This window comes from Spermophilus citellus, assembly GCF_964194105.1.
Source record: "Spermophilus citellus genome assembly, chromosome: 9".
In the NCBI taxonomy this organism is placed as follows: Eukaryota; Metazoa; Chordata; class Mammalia; order Rodentia; family Sciuridae; genus Spermophilus; species Spermophilus citellus.
Window position 1 is genome coordinate 12,551,116 of NC_138191.1, and position 21,305 is coordinate 12,572,420.

General features: G+C 41.4%; 1 protein-coding gene across 1 annotated transcript; it reads left to right on the forward strand.

Annotated features, from left to right (window-relative positions):
* The first annotated feature begins 571 nt into the window (after nt 1–571).
* On the forward strand, nt 572–19,752 carry PCP4L1 (Purkinje cell protein 4 like 1). Its single transcript, XM_081308111.1, has 3 exons — nt 572–824; nt 18,363–18,417; nt 19,009–19,752. Exons 1-3 carry the CDS (start codon nt 816–818, stop codon nt 19,149–19,151), a joined length of 207 nt encoding a protein of 68 aa, XP_081164237.1. The 5' UTR covers nt 572–815; the 3' UTR covers nt 19,152–19,752.
* The last annotated feature ends 1,553 nt before the right edge of the window (nt 19,753–21,305 follow it).

The window sequence follows — 21,305 nt, forward strand, 5'->3', positions numbered from 1 at the left end:
CATTCTGTTGGAAAGATTTTGCTTTGTTTAGCCTCATGTAGGAAATAGGATTAATGAATCCTAAAATGTCTCCCAACTCCTAAGATTTATGATCTTCCACGTCAAATAGGCACTTCCCAATTTTCCTGTTCTTTGCTTCAGAGCATTGAGCATTGTTCATTTGCTCCAGTCTGTCTGTCTCTCCAGACTGCCACCTTACTATTCAATTTTAACCTGCCACATCTTAGTTTCGCCCCTTTAATTCACTGGTTCCTGTTTCCCTCGTGCCTTCTTGATTTTCTCCCAGTTCTTCTTTCATTTCTTTCTCAAACACACTCTTTCTTCCCTCTTCCTCCTTCCTTTCATTCTACCTCTCCTTCATTGCTCTCGGTACTTCGGTTTTTGTGTTCTCATCCCCCGACGGCCTCCCCCTCCTTCCCGCTCACTGTCTGTCTTACCCTAGTTTGGAAATGCAGCAAAGCTCTGTGTCTGACACTATTGGATGCAAGGGGCTGTCACTCTTCCGCAGGGGGCCCTCCTATTGGTCAGGCTGGAGGCGGGTACCGAAGCTGACTATAAAAAGTGGGGTCGGCGGAGGCGCACGGAGAGGCTCTGACAGGACAGGGTCGAAGGGGGATCTCTGGCGGGAAGCTGAACGCTGAGACCAAGGGGTGCAGGCGCTGAAGCAGCGGATCTCCGCGCTTACTCTTTCCTCCTAGTCAGCCGGAGTCTCTGCCTTAGATCCCGGCAACTCTCGGCCGCTGTCCACACATCCCCGAGGGCCCTTCGCCTCACCTGCGCGTGCCGCGCCTGGCGCTCCTAGTCCCGCTGCCGCGATGAGCGAGGTGAGCGGCGCGGCCAGGCCCACCGCGCTCCGGGAGAGGGCTGCAGCGGGGAGAAGACTGCGGCTCGGGGTCCCAGGGAGGTGAGGGAGAGTGCGACACCTCGGAGATTCTCTGGGGGTTTCCATTGCCCCTCTGGGAAAGCTCTCACCTCTGGGCACTGGATTGGATAAGGGAAGGCTTTAAATCTGCCAACTGTGGATGCCCGCTTTTGAGGTGATTTGAATTGGCCATAGAGGGAGGGGACTCTGCTATCGGGTGATAAACCATCTCCTCGGGGTACTGCCCTCTGCATCTGTTGCTGTTCTGAGGTTATTCAGGCTCCTCCTGACCCCTCACTTCACCTATGTCCTTGTCTCCTAGGGTTGTATTACTCCTATATTCCTTATGAGGCAACCAACAAGATTTCCATCCCTGGCCCCCAGGGATGATCACTTTCCCTCTTTTAGGAAGGTGGCATCTTTCACTCATTGTCAGGAATGTTGGAGGGACCATTTCTGACGTTCACAAGCCTTGTAGTGGAGGCATGTCCAGTTCCATGGGAAATGTCCCCTTCAAGAGTGGACCTCCTTCTACAATGCTTGTTACATCTATCTTCGAATGGGCTCTATGATGTTCATTGGAGCCAGTTCCAGTCCTTTAACTGATCTACTCTTTTCAAATAACACTGTCCATGATGGGGGTCAAAGCAAGACTTTGAAAGACCCCTCCCATTGTCTGACTGTATTTGTAATCTCTTATCCAGGCAGTCTCATATCCTGAAAAAAGGTACCAAGCAAAGTTGGTCTGGATAAGTAACATCACAAGCTTGCTTTCTGCAGTCCTCTTCCTAGCATACAGATCCTTCCTAGCATACAGATTGTGTTCAATCCAGCTTCTCAACTATCTATCAGACCCTAGCTCTATTACTTAGCTATGTGGCCTTAGGCAAATTACACAAATTTTATGAGCTTTGACTTTTTATCTGTAAAATGGGGATAATACAGGTTGTTCTCTGATTAAACGAGACTAAATGGTATAATCAAAGTATACATTATCACAGAGTAGGCACTCAATGTATGTTAGCTATTATCTGTGTGTGTGTGTGTGTGTGTGTGTGTGTTCATTTGTCTCTGTTTTCAGTTATAGTATTATAGAAAACTAGCACAAGAATTCCCAAGGATATCATCTTAGTGAAGGTCTCTGGGGCCCAGGTCCCAGTTTAGATACAAAAGATGAAGATTTTCAGTAGGAGCTCTGCTGGCTCCTACTAAAATTTGTCACCTAGGGAGCCAATTAGTGCCAACTGCTATGTTGTCTTGGTTGCCATGTCCACTAAGTTTATCCTGGAAAATTCAGCTTGTATGGGGGGGGGCTTAAGAAGAAACAAAGTGGTTTTTAGTCCCTCAGCTGGTTATGACTGTGACTATGGCAGTCCTTCAGAAAGAAAAGGAAAAAATGGATCAACCTTCTCTCCCCTTGATTTTTTTCAGCTCTAACATGAGCAGAGAGATTTTCTTTGCTCTATTTTCACTGAGGTCTAAGGTTCAAACCACTGCTTCCCACCCCAGTGTTTCTAAATATGAGTTTTAATCCAGTCCATCCCCTGGGAGTTTATCTGAAGGCTATGCCAACTTGAAGATTTGTGTTTGCTTATGCTTTGGGGGAGAAGCGTATGGCCCTTCTGTAGGACACACTATAAGGGCTAGCATTTAGAGTGGCATTCGGTGAAGTGACAAAGCTGTTTTGTAACAAAACAATTTGGTCTTGCTAGGGGAAATAAAGTCTTGAGGCTCTTCTTGACAGTAAGCCTTGGCTATCCCCAATGAAGGGGCTGCCAGAGTAATGAGAGTAGGATCCTTGGACAGGGACTAATTCAGTGTATACAAGACTGGCTAGCCTCCTAGATGTCAGAGCAAACTGGTTCTAACTAGCCATTTAGCTATACATGCTTGCCTCCTAATACAGAGCTAAGCCTGACTACAGGGATGAGTATTTATAATATCTTGAAGCAGCCACCTGGGTGTACACAGAGACCAGTTGTCTTTAAACCATATGCCCTAGGGATCTCTGCTTCCCTAGAGGCAAAGACCCAGCCTGTTTTCTTCCTTTTATAAAATCTATGATGAAAAGCGGAAGTGTTGCCCAGAGCTCTGGAGCCCCAGGGAGACTCCAAACTGCTTCATTTCTATCAACCCAGCCCCATGGGTTTCCTCTTTCAGGCTGAAGTGCCCAGGCCAGGAAAGTTCTGTGTACCCTGAATATTATGTAAGTTTCACCTCCCCCATCTGCTTATTTTCTTGCTTTAGAGAAACTGCATGATATTGAGAGAATTTGAATGTCTTCAAGAGATTCCCATGTCAACTAAAGAATAAAAACTGGGAAGGAATCTCTAGACTTAGAGCAACTAACAGTATAGGGATTCTGTTGGGGTTACCGGATCTCTAGCTCTGCTTTGCCTTGGTGGCTTTTTGTTGTCACTCAGTACTGCAGCAGAGCATTTCCTTGTAAATGTGTGTACTCATGCACAGAGGAGCTGCAGGGACTCATCTCCAGCTTGTCTACATTCACAGCTGCAAGCAGGACTTGATTGCTGTGAATCACAGTCTGTCTCTTATAGTTTAATAACTTTACCCTAGTTTCAGTGAAGGAGAGAAGGGGAGATGCATTTGGTCCCAAAGGGCTCTTTTCTATAATACCTTTCATACAGTGTAGCTGGTTGCTTAAAAGCAGAATTCCAAGTTCTTCTGTGATCCTGTTGCATTCTTCATCTGTGAGAAACCTTGTGGGAAGAATCCCTTGGTCCAGCAATCATTCTGCTGAAAAGGGAGTCATGGATTGCTAGTGACAATCCTCTGGTGTCTGTCCTGTGTTTTGGCTGGCAGGAGCAAGGGAAAGATCAACTAGATCATTAGTGGAAGGCTTTTACTTTCTCATTTATTCTTCTTCTTGCTGTCTTCTGGGAATGAGATGTCACACTTTGGGGATCACATTCTTTTTCCTTTGCACATCTGTCTGAATGTGCAACCTCCCCGACAATGGATGTTAGGTCAGAGTGACAATTCTGTTATATCTTCTGTGAGTCAGTTGTTAGGAAACCTAGTAGGGATTTGGAAGAGATCCAAGTTTCTCTCATTTATTTTATTTATTATTATAGTGGTATTAAATATATAAAATAAGGACTAGCTACTTGTTATTGATAATGCCTTTTATCTCTGGAAATATCTTTCTTCCAAAGTAAGGAAACTAGAACTTGGTTTTTAAGCTTGCTTACCTTTTTCTTGGCCATCAATTTAGGTTGTTGCTTTAGCTGATTTAGCTGCTTGAGCAGGAGCTTCTACTTGGTAGAAATGGATCACTTTTTTATCCTGTGACCTGGAAATATAGTTGACACTCTCCCAAGTGGCAGCTGTGATCAATTATCCCTTAGAATGTGAACAGCATCCCCTTTTTCCCTTGGTACTGGGGATGTAACCCGGGAGTATTTTATCACTGATTTACATCCCCAGCTCTTTTTTTTTTTTTAAGAATTTTTTTAGGGGCTGGGATGTGGCTCAAGCGGTAGTGCGCTCGCCTGGCATGCGTGCGGCCCGAGTTCGATCCTCAGCACCACATACAAACAAAGATGTTGTGTCCGCCGAGAACTAAAAAATAAATATTAAAATTCTCTCTTCTCTCTCTCTCTCTTTAAAAAAAAAGAATTTTTTTTTAGTTATAGATGGACACAATATCTTTATTTTGTTTATTTATTTTTATGTGGTGCTGGGGATTGAACCCACTGTCTTACATGTACGAGGCAAGTACTCTGCCACTGAGCCACAAACCCAGCCCCATCCCTAGCTCTTTTTAATTTTTATTTTGAGATTAGATCTCACTAAATTGCTGAGGGCCTTGCTAAATTACCGAGTCCCTTGAATTTGCCATCCTCCTGTCTCAGCCTCCTGAGTTGCTGGAATTATAGGTGTGTGACACCATGCCCAGTGGTGTCTCCAGCCCTTTTAATTTTGAGGCAGGGTCTTGCTAAATTGCTCAGTCTTGTCTTGAACTTGCAACCCTCCTATTCCAGTCTCCCAAGTCATTGGGATTATAGTAGTATATCACCATGCCTGGTGCAGAATGTCAAGTTTCTGGGTGCAGGCAACTGTAAATAATATGGCTGGAGTCCAAATACACAGACCTGATATATTTTTCATGACTTAATTGATGAATGTGATGGAGATCAGGTTACTTGTGCAGAAGGAAAAGATGGATCAATAATTGTCTCTTCGAGGTAGTGGTTCTGTGAATGCCTCCCTCCTTTTTTTTTTTTTCAACTTTTTAAAATGGTCTTTCATAAGTCTGATTTATTATGGAAAAAGAGAAACTAAGTTTTGCAAAAAATTAAAGATAGAACATTAGATATTTTCCACCAAGATAATCTCAAATAAAATATCAAAACATTTTAGTAATGCCAGGCAAGGTGGCTCATGTCTGTAATCCCAGCGGTCATGGAGGCTGAGGTGAGAGGATTTCGAGTTCAAAACAGCCTCAGCAACTTACTGAGGCCCTAAGCAACTCAGTGAGACCCTGTCTCTAAGTAAAATACAAAAAGGGTTGGGGATGTGACTCAGTGGTTGAGTGCCCCTGAGTTCAATCTCTGGTACCAAAATAAATAAATAAATAAATAAACAAACAAACAAATAAATAAATAATGAAATTTAGTGATATAATTTAAAATTTGTTAAAGAGATATTCTCATTTGGCCCATTATTCTCATTTAAAAGGTGAGGAAACTGATACCCAAACTTATCAAAGTTTACACAGGACTAGAACTGAAACTAGGGCACAGTACAACTGCCTTCTTATCCCCAAAGAACTTTCCTTTGGACCTCTTTAATTTGTTACCCAAATGAATATAAAATCATTTAATTTACATTGTTTTTTTAAATATATTTTTAGTTGTAGATGGACACAATACCTTTATTTTATTTATTTTTATGTGGTGCTGAGGATTGAACCCAGTGCCTCACTAGGTGAGCACCTACCACTGAGCCATGAATGTGTTAAAGATGCATTTTATAAGAAATGCATGCAGTTGTGGTTTAATAAACATTAAGAAAGAAAATAGAGATGAGAGACCTATAGGGGATAACATTTATCAATTGGGCACATTTTGATAGATGCCTAGTCACTTTAAAAATGGGTACATTGAGGCTGGAGATGTAGCTTAGTGGTAATGCTTGTCTGGCATGTAAGAGGCCCTGGTTCAATTCTAGAACAGAAAGAAAAAACAAAGGGTGCATTGAATATACTGGAGTGAAGTAGCTAAACTGATAGGGATGAATGAAAAAGGAAGCCTAGAGGCCATCTTTTAATAGCTTTTTTTGACAGGGGGTAAAAGAGGTTTTTTTTTTTGTTGTTGTTGTTTGTTTTGTTTTGTTTTACTGGGGATTGAACTCAGTGCCACTCAGCCATTGAGCCACATCTCCAAACCTATTTTGTATTTTATTTCAGACAGATTCTCACTGAGTTGCTTAGTGCCTTGCCATTGCTGAGGCTGGCTTTGAATTTACAATCCTCCTGCCTCAGCCTTCTGAACTGCTGGAATTACAGGCCTGTGCCACCACACCCAACTTTTCATAGCTTTTAAATTCCTTCCTTCCTTCCTTCCTTCCTTCCTTCCTTCCTTCCTTCCTTCCTTCCTTCCTTCCTTCCTTCCTTCCTTCCTGTCTTTCATTTCATACTGAGGATTGAACATAGGGATACTTTATCACTGATCTACATCCCCATCCTTTTTATTTATTTGAGACAGGGTCTCACTAAGTTTCTGAGAGTCTCACTAAATTGCTCAAACTGGCCTTGAACTTGTGCCTCTTACCTCAGCCTCAAAGCTGATGAGAGTATAGGTGTGGGCTACCACACCCAGCCATAGGTTCTTAGTTTTTGATGTCCATCATTGATTCACTTAATTACTTAATTACTTAATTATAGGGTATCGAGAACCAGAAGGAGAAGCTTTCTTTTTGAAATCTAGCACACTATTATGAAAGCAGTTCTCTTAATTGTGTGTGTGTATGTGTGGGGTGCTGGGGATCAAACCCAAGGCTTCACACTTGTTAGGCAAGCATTCTACCACTGAGCTATAGCCCTCTTACTTTTATTTGACTTGGAGAATACAGTGCAGAAAAACAGGGTATCTAAGTAAAATTAGTACGCTTGACAACCAAACAGGCTCTATATACTCTCTGTGTATTCCGTGTTCCTTTATTTGGCCAATTGACTTCCAAGAAAGGAGTACAAAGCCTTCCAGAGGGAGAAAGTAAGAAGAGGTGGGGAGGAAAGATTGTATTAGACTGTAAGTGTTGTACGTAATGAAAGCCTATTGGGATTCCAAAATTTGAAGTGCATGGTTTTCTAAATCCATACTCCAGACCTGCTGCTCATAATGGTTTGACTTGCCTCAGAAATATTTTAGTTGCAAGAGTAAGTGAAGTCAGAAGCAGATTCAAACTACTTTTTGCAAAAAGTCTGCATCCCTTAAAAGTGCTTTTATACAAGTGTTTAGAAACCTAGACCTTGTCAGTTTCTCCATACTGATCAGGCTCACCAAATCCTGATTTTCTACATCCCTCTGGGCTGACTTCTGAAGGCATGCCCACCTAGGTTTCCCAACCCCCACCTGGGGAAAAGAGGTGCCATTTACCATTCTGTTGTCCTTGGTGCTGCTTTCCTCCCACACAAAGCCCTCCAGCTGAGTGTTTGCCTTGTAGGCTGTGGGGGGATTAATGCATTTATTTTAGGACATTAACACCAGGGGTGGGATGCACATTGAAGATTATAGTAATAAGTGATGCTTTGGCACTACTCTCTCCCCCATTTCTTATCCCCCAGTATGGGGTAAAGGCACAGCTCCAAGCCGTGTGCAAAGTATCACAAATAACCACTCATTAAATTGTGGCAGCCCATGCTGGGGGGATTGGGCTGGGGTTGTTGACTCACTGCATACCATGAGCTGGCATGGATAAGGAATTCTGCCTCTGACTTCAGTGGGGGTACTTCTATTCCAGGAAACAGGGTGGAGTGGCTAAGGGAAGAGGGACAAACCAGGGGCTTGGGAGTTAGAACTGTTTCAGTTCTATTATTTTCTTGGGAAATCACCAAGATGTAGAGCATCTGGGTTATATTCCATATACTAGGGGAGGATTGTGTATCTGTGGAACCTGGAGTAAGGATTCCTAATTCTTTTTCTGTTATTATCTTGAGGGTGACCTTGAACAAGTTCCTGATACTGTTTGAGGACTGCAGCTGGTTGCTGCACTGAAAGAATTGAAACAGTTCCAACAGTGCTCCAAAAACAGCAGTCTAGGGTCATCCAGGGGCACCAGGGGATCCCAGATGCCTCTATAAGTTCCTTTAGCAGTGACTTTCATTTAACATTGTAAAATAATATGTCAACAGGGATAAAAGAGTCCCTGGGAGGCAGTGGGGTAGAAAACCTCTTTGTAACCATTTGGAAGTATCCACTAATTCTTGTTCTGCTTCACTTCTTGCATCTCTAGATCAAGTAGGGATTTTATGAAGCTTAGGATTTAAGTCCATACAAAGGCAAGAAAAGGGTCTTTTTAAGGCTCATATTTAGAATTTTTAGGATTCAAACTCTTTTAAGGTTCTCTGCCCTGGCTTGTAGGACAGGAGGATTCTGAGTACCTGTACTTATTTTTTTTTAATTTTTTTCTTTCTTTTTAAAAAATATTTATTTATTTTTAGTTGTAGTTGGAACAATACCTTTATATATTTTATATGTGGTGCTGAGGATCGAACTCAGGGCCTCACACGTGCTAGGTGAGCATTCTACCACTGAGTTACAACCCCAGCCCCCCCTGTACTTATTTGTACCCAACAGCCTGGCCCAGGGACCCTGCCTGGCTACTAGCTGGCTGTATTTGGCTACCCACCAGCTTACAAAATAAGCAAAAAAATGGAAAAAGGAAAAATGTGTTTTATGCAGTTTGATCAAACTGGGGAAAATCTTCAAAGCTGGCTTCGATTAAAACTTATCATCCTGTCAGTGTGACTCTGGTTATTTTGGAGCAACAAACGTGTAGCCTAACCTCTTCCCCTGAGAGGCAACAGTACTGCCAGTAACATACTCATCTAAACTGCCAGTAATCGTGGCAGTATCAGTATGTATTCATCATGTGTTTTCATTTGCACAGCATCCAAACTATGTTATGCAAGTGTACAGGGTATAGTTGACCCAGGTATAATGAAGTGAACCCTGTTCCTGTTTATTGCTGCTCTTAACAATCTGTGATCCCTCTTTAAAGAGTTCCATGATTTAAAGAGTACAGGGAAAACTGGGTGGTTTACCCTCCCCAAGATTAATTTTAACCCACTGCTTGGAACAGGCAGGGGTAATGTTATCTTCCCTCTTCTGGTGACAATGGTTGCTGTGGTAACACCATTAAAGAGGAAAGCAACAAAGGAAGAAAGAAATGCAGCGGGAGGAGGGAGCAGGGTGCATCAGGCCTAGAGTTATAGGGTGACTGTTTTCCCATTAGTGGCAGCAGAGAAATAACACCTGAGATGCTGTTTTGACTATCTGTAGGTGCTTTGCCAAGACAATACTAACTTGTGGGGCAAGGAACAGACTTACATAATCATCTTTGTGATACTAGGGAGGACAAAAGTTCTTGATCAAGGAGATATGATTTATTTGCTTCTAAGCACTCATCTCTTTCTGTCTTCTATAACTGAAAAAAAAAAAAAAAAAAAGAGAGAGATAGAAGGAAAAGTGTCTATGAGCTTCCAAAGGTTTAGAGCCATTCTCAGCATTTTGGAGGACAGGACAGATACTGGGAAGATAGGAGATTGTTTTTCTCGGGATTAGTTTAGAGTAAAAGATCATTTAGTAAGGTTCTTTGGTTGCAGAATAAATCCCAAGGACCCTTAGAGCAATCCCAGCTATTCAGCACCATTTAGTAAAGGTCTACTCTGTGGTAATTCTACTTTCTTGTTGTTGTTCCCTGGGATTGAACCCAGATGTGTTCTACCACTGACAGCCCTTTTTATTTTACATCTCCAGCCTTATTTATTTATTTAGGGTACCAGAGATTGAACTCAGGGACACTCAACCACTGATCCACATCCCCAGCCCTATTTCATATTTTATTTAGAGACAGGGTCTCACTGAGTTGTTTAGTGCCTCATTTTTTTTTTTTTTTTGCTAAGGATGGCTTTGAACTTATGATCCTCCCTCCTCCCTTTTCAGCCTCCCATGCTGCTGGAATTATGGGCAAGCACCACCATGCCTGACTCCTTTTTATTTTTTATTCTGAGACAGGGTCTTATTAAATTTCTTAGGGCCTTGCTAAGCTGCTGAGGCTGGCCTCAAACTTGTGATCATCTTGCCCTGGCCTGCCAGTCTCCAGGACTACAGCTGTAATGTTAGTGCACCTGGTGGTAACTCTACTCTTTTTGTTTTGCTTTGTTTTGTTTTGATTTCAAGTTGCTGAGGTTGACCTAAAACTTGCAATCCTCCTGCCTCAGCCTCCAGAGTCGCTAGCAATACAGATATTTGCCACCATGCCCTGCTAACTCCATGCTTGATCCCAGTATTTTAACCGTGCAGTACCCCCAGTAACTTGACCTGGACTGTTTGTTTTTCCTTCCTGTATTGGGGATTGAACCCAGAACCTTTTATATGCTAAGCATAGAGCTATTCTTACATTCAACCCAGGGTTATATTACTTCAGAATAATAACTATTTTAATACACTCTAGGCACTTTATATATTTTTCCTCTACTATTTTTCACCTTTTAAAATAGATATTATCTCTCTTCTGCAAATAATCAATCTGAGCACAGCAAGGCTTACTAATTTATCCAATGTCACACAATTATAAGTGGCAGAGCTGGGATTTGAACAGATAGTCTATGCAGCTGTAGGATATGAATTGTGATCTGTTTGACTGCACTGACATTCCAGAAATTTAAAGTCTGAGAAAATATTAATTCATATAAACAAATATCTATTGAATACCTTACCATGTACAAGATATGGGTTGTAGTTTTTATAGGTGGCACACAAATAAATAAAGTATACGGACTGTGCTTTCAATGAAATGAAGTCTGGAGGGGTGCTGAAGGTAGGGAAGGAGAAATAAGACATGATAATTAGAGGGAGGAGGAGGGGAGAACCAGGATCAGTACTAGGGAATGAAACTGACCAAATTGTTATTATGTGCACATATAAATAAGTGACAAACCCACTATTATGTATAATTATAATGCATCAGTTTAAAAAAAATACAATAACTAGCCAGGTGCAGTGGTGCATGCCTATAATCCTAGGGACTATGGAGGCTGAGGCATGAGAATTGCAAGCTTAAGGCCAGCTGCAGCCACTAAGGGAGGCCCTAAGCAATTTAGCAAGACCCTGTCTCAAAATGAAAAAGGAATGGGGTCCTTTTTAACAGGTAATATGAATTCTACTTTCTAAGAAGACCTTCCTTTCACCCTCAGCACTTTTTCAGGTATATATGCTAAAGGGAAGAAAAGCAAGGACCTGGCTTCTTTTTTTTTTTTTTGGTATGGGGAATTTAAGCCAGGAGCACATGGTATTGAGCCCCATACCCAGCTCTTTTCATTTTTTATCTTGAGATGGGGTCTCGATAAGTTGTTGAGGTCCTCACTAAGTTGCTGAGGCTGGCCTCGAATTTGCAATCCTCCTGCCTCAGCCTCTCAAGTCACTGGGATTATAAGTGTGAGCTACCAAGCCCGGCTAAGACCTGGCTTCTGATACCTTCCCCACAACCTCTGAACTAGCCACAGAGTGGATGCCAAGAGCAGTGATCTGGGATAGAAATGCCATTCTGTGCCGTTCAATATGATAGCCACTAACCACATATAGCTATTTAACTTAAATCTTATGTAATAAAATAAAATTATAAATTTATTTCTCAATTGTACTAGCTCCATTTTAAAGTACACGATAGCCACATGTGCCTGGTGGATATCATAATAGTGCAGATATAAAAGCTTTCTAGCACTGTAGAAAGTTACATACAGTAAAGGGGTCTGCAAACTTTTTCTTTAATGGGCCAGAAAGTCAAAATATTTTTGACTTTGTGGAACTATGTTCTCAACTCTACTGCTGTAGTGCCAAAGCAGCCATATGTAATATGTGAACAAGTAGGCATAGCTGCATTCCAATAAAACTTTATTTACAATAACAGGTTGCAGACCCAATTTGGCCTGTGAGTTGTGGTTTGTCAATCTCTGAATTGGATAGTGCTGGTATAAAGTATAATTTGGTATTAAGTAATAGGTACAGATGAGATCATCTAGGAAGTAATAGGTAGAGATGAGATCATCTAGGAAGAAAGAACAGAAGAGGACTTATCCCCAATCTTAAGAATCTCTAACCCTTAAATGTTGGACAGAAGAATCCAGAAAGGTAGGAGAAAATCCAGGAAAAAACTAGGATATCTCAGAAGCCAAGCAAGGAGTATGTGTTAAGGAAGGGGGAGTAGTCAAGAGTCTACTCAAATGGAGCTGAAACTTTTGCATTCAATTTAGTATCATGGAAAATACTGGTTATTTAAAGGAGAGTCATTAGTTGAGCATGGTGTCCACTTTAATCCCAGTGACTGGGCAGTCTGAGAGGCAGGAGAATCACAAGTTAGAGGTCAGCCTGGGCAATTTTATAAGACCATGTCTCAAAGTGAAAGATAAAAAGCACTGGGCATGGTGGTGCATGTCTGTAATCCTAGCAGTTTGAGAGGTTGAGGCAGAAGGATCTGAAGTTGGAGGACAGCGTTGGCATCCTAGTGAGCTCCTCAACAACTTAAAGAGAAACTGTTTCAAAAAATAAAAAGGACTAGGGATATAACCCAGTGGTAGAGCACCCCGTATTCAATCCCCAGTACTACAATAAATAAATAAATAGTACTGGGGATGTAGCTCAGTGGTAGAATGCCCCTAGATTCAATCCCTAGTACTGGAGAAAAAAAAATCTGAATACAAATTTTCCCTACTCCACAACTCAGGGCCTATGCACATGCTAGGCAAGCACTCTGCCACTGAACTATATCTTTTTTAAGTTGTTGATGGACCTTTATTTTTATTTATTTGTATGTGGTGCCGAGAATCAAACCCAGCAAATGCACTTACAATGAGCCACAACCTCAGCCCCTGAACTATATCTTTAACCCTTGATTCAAGTTCTTTGTCAGATATGTAATTTATAAATATTTTCTTCCTGTCTATAGCTTGTCCCTTCATTCTCTTAGGAGTATCTAAGAGTGGTTCTTAATTTTTCAATTTATATTTTTTTCTTTTATAAGTTGTGTATTTGGTATATCTAAGAAATTTTTACCTACCCCAAGGTTGCAAAGATTTTTTTCCCTATTTTTTTTCTAAAAGTTTTATAGTTTAAGGTGTGTAGGGTTTTTTTTGTTGTTGTTGTTTTTTTTTTTTTTTTTTTTTTTTTTTTTTGGTATTAGGAATTGAACCCCAGGAACAGTTAACCACTGAGCCATATCCTCATCTTTTGTATTTTATTTAGAGACAGGGTCTCATTAAGTTTTTAGGACCTTACTAAGTTGCTGAAGCTAGCTTTGAACTTGAGATCCTCCTGCCTCAGCCTCCTGAGCCACCAGGATTACAGGCATGTGCCATTATGCCCAGCTAGTACAAGGTTTTATATCTATTTTGAGTTAATTTTTGTATAAGATTCAAGGTATGGCTTGAGGTGGGCCTTTTTTTGTTTTGTTTGTTTTCTTCTGCATATGGCTGCTCAATCATTTCAGCACTGTTTGTTGAAAAGATCTCTCTAACCTTTTAATATTGTTGTCCCCCAAGACTGAGTCCTAGACCTGCTTCTTTATATTCTACTGGTACTCAAAAAGGAATTCATATTGAGAAAGCGTTTCTTTTCCTTTTTTCTTAAAGAGGGGGAGAGGCTTTATATATAAGAAAGTGAAGGTCAAGATTCCTGGGGAGAAAGGGGATAGGATCTAGAGCTCAGATGGAAGAACAAGATCTCATCTGAATGTTAATAAATGTCCTAGGAGGAGGTGGACAGGGCAAATGTATAGTGCTTCCTCTTTTTTTTTTTTTTTAAGAAGTGGGAGTAAATCAAAAAGGTAAATACTCTTGGAGGACATACTAAAGAATAAAAGGATGTTGCTGTATTATGTTCCTTTCTATAGTTTTAAAGCCTAAAAGTGTGATGTGGTGGGGGGATACTCCTAAGATGTTGGGCTTTACCTCCTTCTTCCCTACGAGAAAGGAGTTGAAGAAGATACAAAAGCATACTCATGGAGAATTGGCAACTACTGCCTAGATGATGGAATGGAACATTGGTATACATCAGATCCCAAGGTGACAGGAAAGGGATACAGGAAGGTAGGCAAGGAAAGAAACTAAGGCCCTCTAGGGAAAGGCAAGTGTTGATGGGCCTCACTGTTGCTAATTAGTGTTTGGTATGTATTAAGAAGTAAGAAACATTTAGTCCTGTGTGGGCAATGAGGCTGAACTGAACCAAGCTCCAAGCTCACTAGAAGCTTGTAATAATAGGTTTGAATGTAAGCAAGGGAGTCATGTGAAATGGAAAGCAATGGGATGATACTATATGTAGAGTTTTCAGATGCTGCAGGGATAGGATTTTGCCCTGTGAGTGAAGAACTTACACATAAGCTAGGACTGTTCCCCAGGGGTCAGCCTAGTATGTGTAAGGAGGCCCACAGAGCACACATCAGGGTTAGAGCAGTCATCTGTCAGGTATGGTGTGGGATTAAGTTTTCACATAACACTTAAGATTGCTCCATAATGGTAGAACAGGACTCAGTTCTTTATGTTCTCTGTGTCATGTATATGAAGAAAGTGTTGAGGACTGGGGATTGAGAGGCCAGGCCTTGGGTTCAGCTGCCTGACTGTGGGAATGGAATAAAACCATGATTCTTAAGACTCCTTTCTATCTGGGAATTGCTGTGCTGAGTGGGAGAATTTGTGTAGTCAGATCAGTCTCACACACCTCATCCTCCTCAAGTGTGCACACATTGACCCATGCTTTTGGTTGGAGATCTTCAGATAGAGTGTAGCATAATGTTCAAGAGCCTGAACTCTTAAGCCAGACTACCTGGCTTCAAATCTTGGTTTTGTAACTTCTTAGCTCTATGACCTTAGGCAAGAAAATTAACATCTTTTGACCTCAGTTTCCTAATCAGTGAAATGAGTATAATAACAACATCTATTTTATGAGACTGTTAAAAATGATTCAGTGTGTTTTAAAAGTGCACAGAAAGTGATGAGCACAAAGTATTATACATGTGATCATTAGTAAAATAAGTGAGGTAATGTTCTAAACTCCTTGATTTTTACCAGTTTCTCTACTTGGATTCCCTAAGGAGAAGGAAGGATTTGCTAAACCATTTCACTGTTGTTATTTCTGATCAGAAAAGCCTAATATTAGAAGAAGTGGAATAGCACTGAGAAGTCTGTAATCTGTATCTGCCTGGAATGAGGGGTTGAGAGAGGATGAGAAATACTGATCTGTACAGCTTTTGTGAGTTAGCATCACTCCTCCAGAGGTGTGAGTTTTTTTAAAAGGTACTCTTACAGACAGTTTGGTCTCTGGTTTATGCAGAGTGGACTTCCATGCCTCCTTAGTTTACCTGAAGTATGGCTAGTCTGATGGCCTATACATGGACATACCAGAGAACCTCAATTTATCTAAAATTGCAGAATTTCTGGAAAATGAATAAGAAAGTTGAGGCAAAGTCCAGGAATTAATGAAGGAATGAGTACCAAATAAGTGGTGAGAGACAACCTCAGCAAGTTGCAAACAACTAAAGCCAGTGTCCACAGTGGCTATTTTGAGAACTGACTAGAGAGAATGGAGGGAGGAGGAGCAGGAGGTAAAAAGCAGCTCTAGCACCCTGCTTTTCAACAGAAGGTGTAAGGGGCATTCTGAGCATTAGGAGTTTTCTTCTCTTTACAACACACTTTTCTGTCCTCCCCAGTGGAGACCCTTGCCCTTTCATAAATTTAACCCAAATGGATCTGGGATTCCTGGAAAGCCAGATGGCAACTGAGCCACTGTTTCATTCCAGGGATAGAAATCTCAAGAGAGGCTCAGGAAGTGGGGCAGCTGGCAGGGAAAGTGGCTGTCTGGGTGGTTCAATCCTGACACATTCTTTATTAAAAGAATTCTCAAGGTCAGCTGATATAAGAAAATTTGAGGAAACAGCCACCTGAGAAGAGATATTTAGAATGGGAATCCAGATTTTTTTCCTTCAAAGGGGAGGGGTGGGAAGAGGGAGAAGAGTTGATGGATTAAGGCAATAGGTTTAGAGTCAAACGGATAATGGTTAAAGCAAAGATCAGAGAGTCAGGGATTTTCTGATAATAGAGAAAGGAGGATTTGAAGTGAGTGATCATGGAACTATAGAACTTGCCTCTTGACCCCTGACCCTCTTGTCTGGACAATTGGCTGTTATCCTATTACTGCACATCCATCTATGTCATATTTTTTTCAGTGTGGACTAAACTTTTTTTTTAAATTTTTTATTCTTTTTAGTTATACATGACAATAGAATATATTTTGATATATATCATTACATACATGGAATATAACTTCCCATTTTTGTGGTTGTACATGATGTGGAGTCACACTGTGAACATAGGAAATTTATGTCCCATTTTCATTCTACTGTCTTTCCTGTCCCATCCCCATCCCCCCCCCAGCCTGTGAACTTCCACTCCCCCACCCCTATGCCTATTGTGATTCAGCATCCACATATCAGAGAGAACATTTGGCCTTTAGTTTTTTGGATTAACCTCTTTTGGGGGGCTATATACATCCCTTAATTTTATTTATTTAATATTTATTTTTTTAGTTGTAGATGGACACAACACAATGCCTTTATTTTTATGTGGTGCTGAGGATCGAACCCGGGTCCCGCCCGTGCTAAGCGAGCGCTCTACCCCTGAGCCATAATCCCAGCCCTATTCATCCCTTTATTAAAATTTTGTTTTGAGACACTGAGTTGCCCAGACTGACCTTAAACTTGTGATCCTTCTACCTCATCCTCTGGAGCAGCTGGGATTACAGGTGTGTGCCACTGTGCTTAGCTTACTTTTCTCTCTGAAATTTCTTCACTAAAATTTCTCTTGTCAATGTCACAGTGATCACCACAAAGAAAGACTCAGTGGTCAATCTCAGTCTTCATCTTATTTGGCTTACTGAGAATTTGGCATAGTTAAGCACTCTCTTTTTCCTGAAATATTTTCTTCACATGGTTTCCACTTTACTATAATCTCTTGGCTTCTTTCCTACCTTACTTCTTTTCAGTTCTCTTTGTTGATTTTTGTTCATTTCTGCAGCTCTAATCACTGGAATGCCTCAGGATTTGATCCTTTATCTTCTCTAACTGAACTTACTCCTTTGGTGATCTCATTCAGTCTCATGACTTTAAATCCATCCATATGTTAATAACTCTCTAGCTTATATCTCCAGCCCAGACTCTACACTTAAACTCATCTTGAATATACATTGCTTATAAAAACATCTCCTGGATAATTAATAGACATCTCAAACTTGTTCAAAAACAAACTGGTGATCCTCTCATTAAAACCTGTTCCTTTTCCTGGCTTCTCCATCTCAGGAAATGGCAACTCCATGTTTTTCAGCTTATCAGGCCAATATTTTGAAGTTATCCCTGACTTTTCTTTATCACAATGCCACTTAGTCAACAATTCATGTTGGTCATAAGTTGAAAATACATCCAAGACCAACTACTTGCTACCTCTATTGTCAGCATACTGATTCAAGCTACTGTCATCTCTTGCTTGGTTTTCTGCAATAACCTCCTTACAGGCATGTCTGCTTCCTTCCTCATGCCCCTTTTGTGTCAGTTGAAGGTCTCCAATGGCTTCCCATCTCACTTGTGGTAAAAGTCAAACTCCCTAAAAAGACTTCCAAGGCACTACATCATCTGCTTCCAGCCCCAGTTAGCTCTGACTTCATCTCCATCTATTTCCCACCTTCCTCCTCCCTCTCTCCTCTTCAGCTACACTGGTCTCTTGCTACTTCTCAAATAGGCTAATCATACTTCCACCCCAGCACCCTTGAAAGCTCTTGCCATTGATAAAATAAACTTTACTCCCTCATCTCCTTCAGCCCTTTGCTCAAATGCCATCTTGCAAGTGACTTTTCTTGATGACTCTATGTCAAACTGTTCTCTATTCTCCCCAGCATTCATTATCTTTCTTCCCTGCCTTTTCCCTATAAATCTTACCACCACCCAACATCATCATCATTTATTTATTTGTTGGAGTATATTCTTAAACTCCATAAGGGCAGGGTTTCTTTGTTTGTTTTGTCCTCTATGATTTCTGTAGCACCAATAAATATTCATTTGATAAATTTTTTTGATAATTTTTCTTCTGTTCTTAATCTTAAGACCTACTTCTTCCAGAGACTAAGGGAATGCAACAGAGCTTAGGTAAACCAAAGTGATCTAAAGAGATGGTACCTTAATACTTCCATGAATATCTGATATCCTGATTTTTTTCCAGCTTAACACCAAAACATCTCCAGGAAGCAACCAGGCATCTGGCCCAGAAGAGAAAGGTGAGTGGGGTTGGGCTAGGCAGTTTGTAGAGCTAGTGAAGGTGGGAACATGAAGACAAGTAGAGCTGCAAATCTGGAAGCACCTAAGGCCAGATGTCAATGGAATAAAAATGTGAAAAAATGGGCCAAAGGACTATGTTAAAACTACTATCATCTATAGGCTTCTTTCTACTTTTTACTAAAAAGTGAACCTATCAGTATTTCCTCTTTGATTTTAGAAGCTAGGTCAGAAGTTGTTGGGGTGGCAGGAGAAATATCAGTCTCTGTCTCCATTGGAAATTGAGGAAAAACTGGGGAAAGTGAATGCATTTTGGGACTTGAACTATAGGATTGAGGAATAAGTAATGATAGGAGACATTTGTCATTTAGTTCAAAAACAGCAAAGCTTCAGTAACTATTGCTGACTCCCAGACTTGGTACCTTGACTCAAACTTCTTGGAGAATCATCAGGCATTCATAGTCCTAGAAAAGACTGGGGTCTACCCCAAAGAGTGTAGCACAAAATGGACCTTACCCACTATATTTGGAGCTTGGAAGAAAAGGCTAGAATAAGCAGGTTAATTCATTAACGTATCTCCCAACTATCCACAGGGAAAGCTGGCAGTGTCAAGAAGTCTGAGGAGGAGGAGGAGATTGACATTGATCTGACAGCACCAGAAACAGAGAAGGCTGCCCTCGCCATTCAGGGCAAGTTCCGACGATTCCAGAAAAGGAAAAAGGATCCCAGCTCTTGAATGGCTAGCCTAGCCCTTCACCCTGCTACCTTCTTTCCCTTTCTCTGTAGCCCTGACTCCCATGTATCTTGTCCCTCTATCCCTCTGGCCTCTCACTGAGGCAAGTTCAACCTTTAAATATTCTTTTCTCTGACCCTCTTGAGACATCACAGCAGTAGAGATACAGGGACACATACAAGACGAAGATTTCAATTGGCAGCCACTTGCCAAAGGGTGGATCAGTTTCTCCTTGGGCTCAGGCTCTCTCATTAGTGCCTATGCTTGCCCTGTGGGGTTGGAAAACAAGAGGGTTTGAGGTAGAATGGACCCCACCCCTCAATGATATGGGAAGGAGGAAAAAAACTTCAGAGTAGGGTGTCCAAGGGTAGGTGTATGCACTGTTCTGCCAGTTGTAACATTCATACTTAAAGTAACATTTCTTTCCCGTTCAGATTATTCTGCACCAACACCTCCAACCTCCCTCCTATGATCAAAGCCACAATGGGAACTTGAGCTTCCCTTTCTCTCCTGGTAGCCCTAAATCAAACAGCTTACTACATTAGTGCATGCTGAGTAGATTAGTTCCAAGGAAGGGAGACTGGGAGTGGTAGAGGCATGGAAAAGTTTCAGGTCCTAAGGAGCCATAGGCAGGGGAATGAGGCGGAGGGTGGATTAGAGAGGAAAGAAAAATGAAGAAGGGGAAGTCTCTGAAGCCACAAGTTATTGTCAGTAAAAGTGTACTACCTGAAGGATTCTTGGGGCTTTGCTAACCTGCCTACCTCTAACCCCTCAACTCTAGACATCCCCAGAAGCCACAAGAGGCATGTGACCCCTGTAGTTCCCCCTTGCCCCACTGTGGAATCAGGGCAGAAATGAAATAGCCACTCTATGTGATTTTAGCATGTTTAATAATTGTAACAACAACGATAATAAAAAGGCCTCAAGTTGGGGCCATTTAACTCTATTAGTGTTTTTGTCTTGGAGGAATGTGCACTTAAGCCTGAACTGGCCCCAGGGAGAATGGTAGAGCAACTGCATGGATTACATGGTGGCACAGAAACCAACACTGGCTGAATAGTTTTCAGGGTGAAGCCAGTTCTGCCTTCCTTCTCCTGACCTTGCCCTCACCTTGATGTGCCTCCCATATTGTGTCTGCTGCTTTCACCACCCACAGTGTGCACCTGCAGGGAGTTCATCTTCCTGTACTCCTGCCAGTCAAGAGCAAACCTGGTACATATCACTCTGAAAACAAAATTAGTCTTCCTTGCTCCCTATCCCCAAATGACCTATCCTGCTTGTTCTTCCTCCCACATTCTCCCTTCTTCTACCAGTGTTTATCAAACTTAAGGGAAGGTAGCAATGATTACGGTCACTAGAGAGCACCAGTGTTACACAGAAGAGTTCAAATCACAAATGAAGTAAAATGACTATACATTGAAACTAGAAAGCAAATGATTAAAGATTGAGGGGGAAAAAAGATCTAGTCTTGCTGTCACTTCTTTTTTTAAACTTACCATTTTTAGCTTTTTTTTTTTTTTTCAGTACTGGGAATTAAACCCAGGGCACTCTACCACTGTGCTCTATCCCCAGCCCATTGTATTTTTTATTTTGAGATAGGGTTTTGTTAAGTTGCCCAGGCTAGCCTGGAACTTGTGATCCTCCTGTCTCAGCCTCCTGAGCGGCTGAGATTTACAGGCATGCATCATTATGTCTAGTTCATCTCAACTATTTTTTTTTTTTATCTATCCAGTTCAGTGGTATTAAATACATTCACAGTGTTGTGCAACCTTCACTACTATCTCCATGGTACTTTTCATCTTGTACAACTGAAATGTTTCAACAATAACTCCCTATTCTCTTTCTTCTCAGTCTCTAGAAAACACTGTCTCATTCCCTGTCTCTAAGATTTCCCCTTACTTCTTAGTATTTATACTTCCCTTCTTGATTCAAGAATATAGAAGTCAAAACCAAATAGCAAGCCAGCCATGGTGGCACATGCGTGACGTACCAATGACTTGGGAAACAGAGGCAGAAAGATTGCAAGTTTCAGGTCAGCTTAAACAACTTAGACCCGGAATCAAAAAATAAAAAGGTCTGGGGATGTAGGTCCGTGGTAGAGCACCCTGGGGTTTAATCCCCAGAACTGCAGAACAACAACAACATATAGCAGGTATG

Excerpts from the sequence above, each read along its gene's own strand:
- PCP4L1 (XM_081308111.1), top strand. Across the intron at positions 18,418-19,008 it reads ATCTGGCCCAGAAGAGAAAG|GGAAAGCTGGCAGTGTCAAG; the intron begins GTGAGTGGGGTT and ends AACTATCCACAG.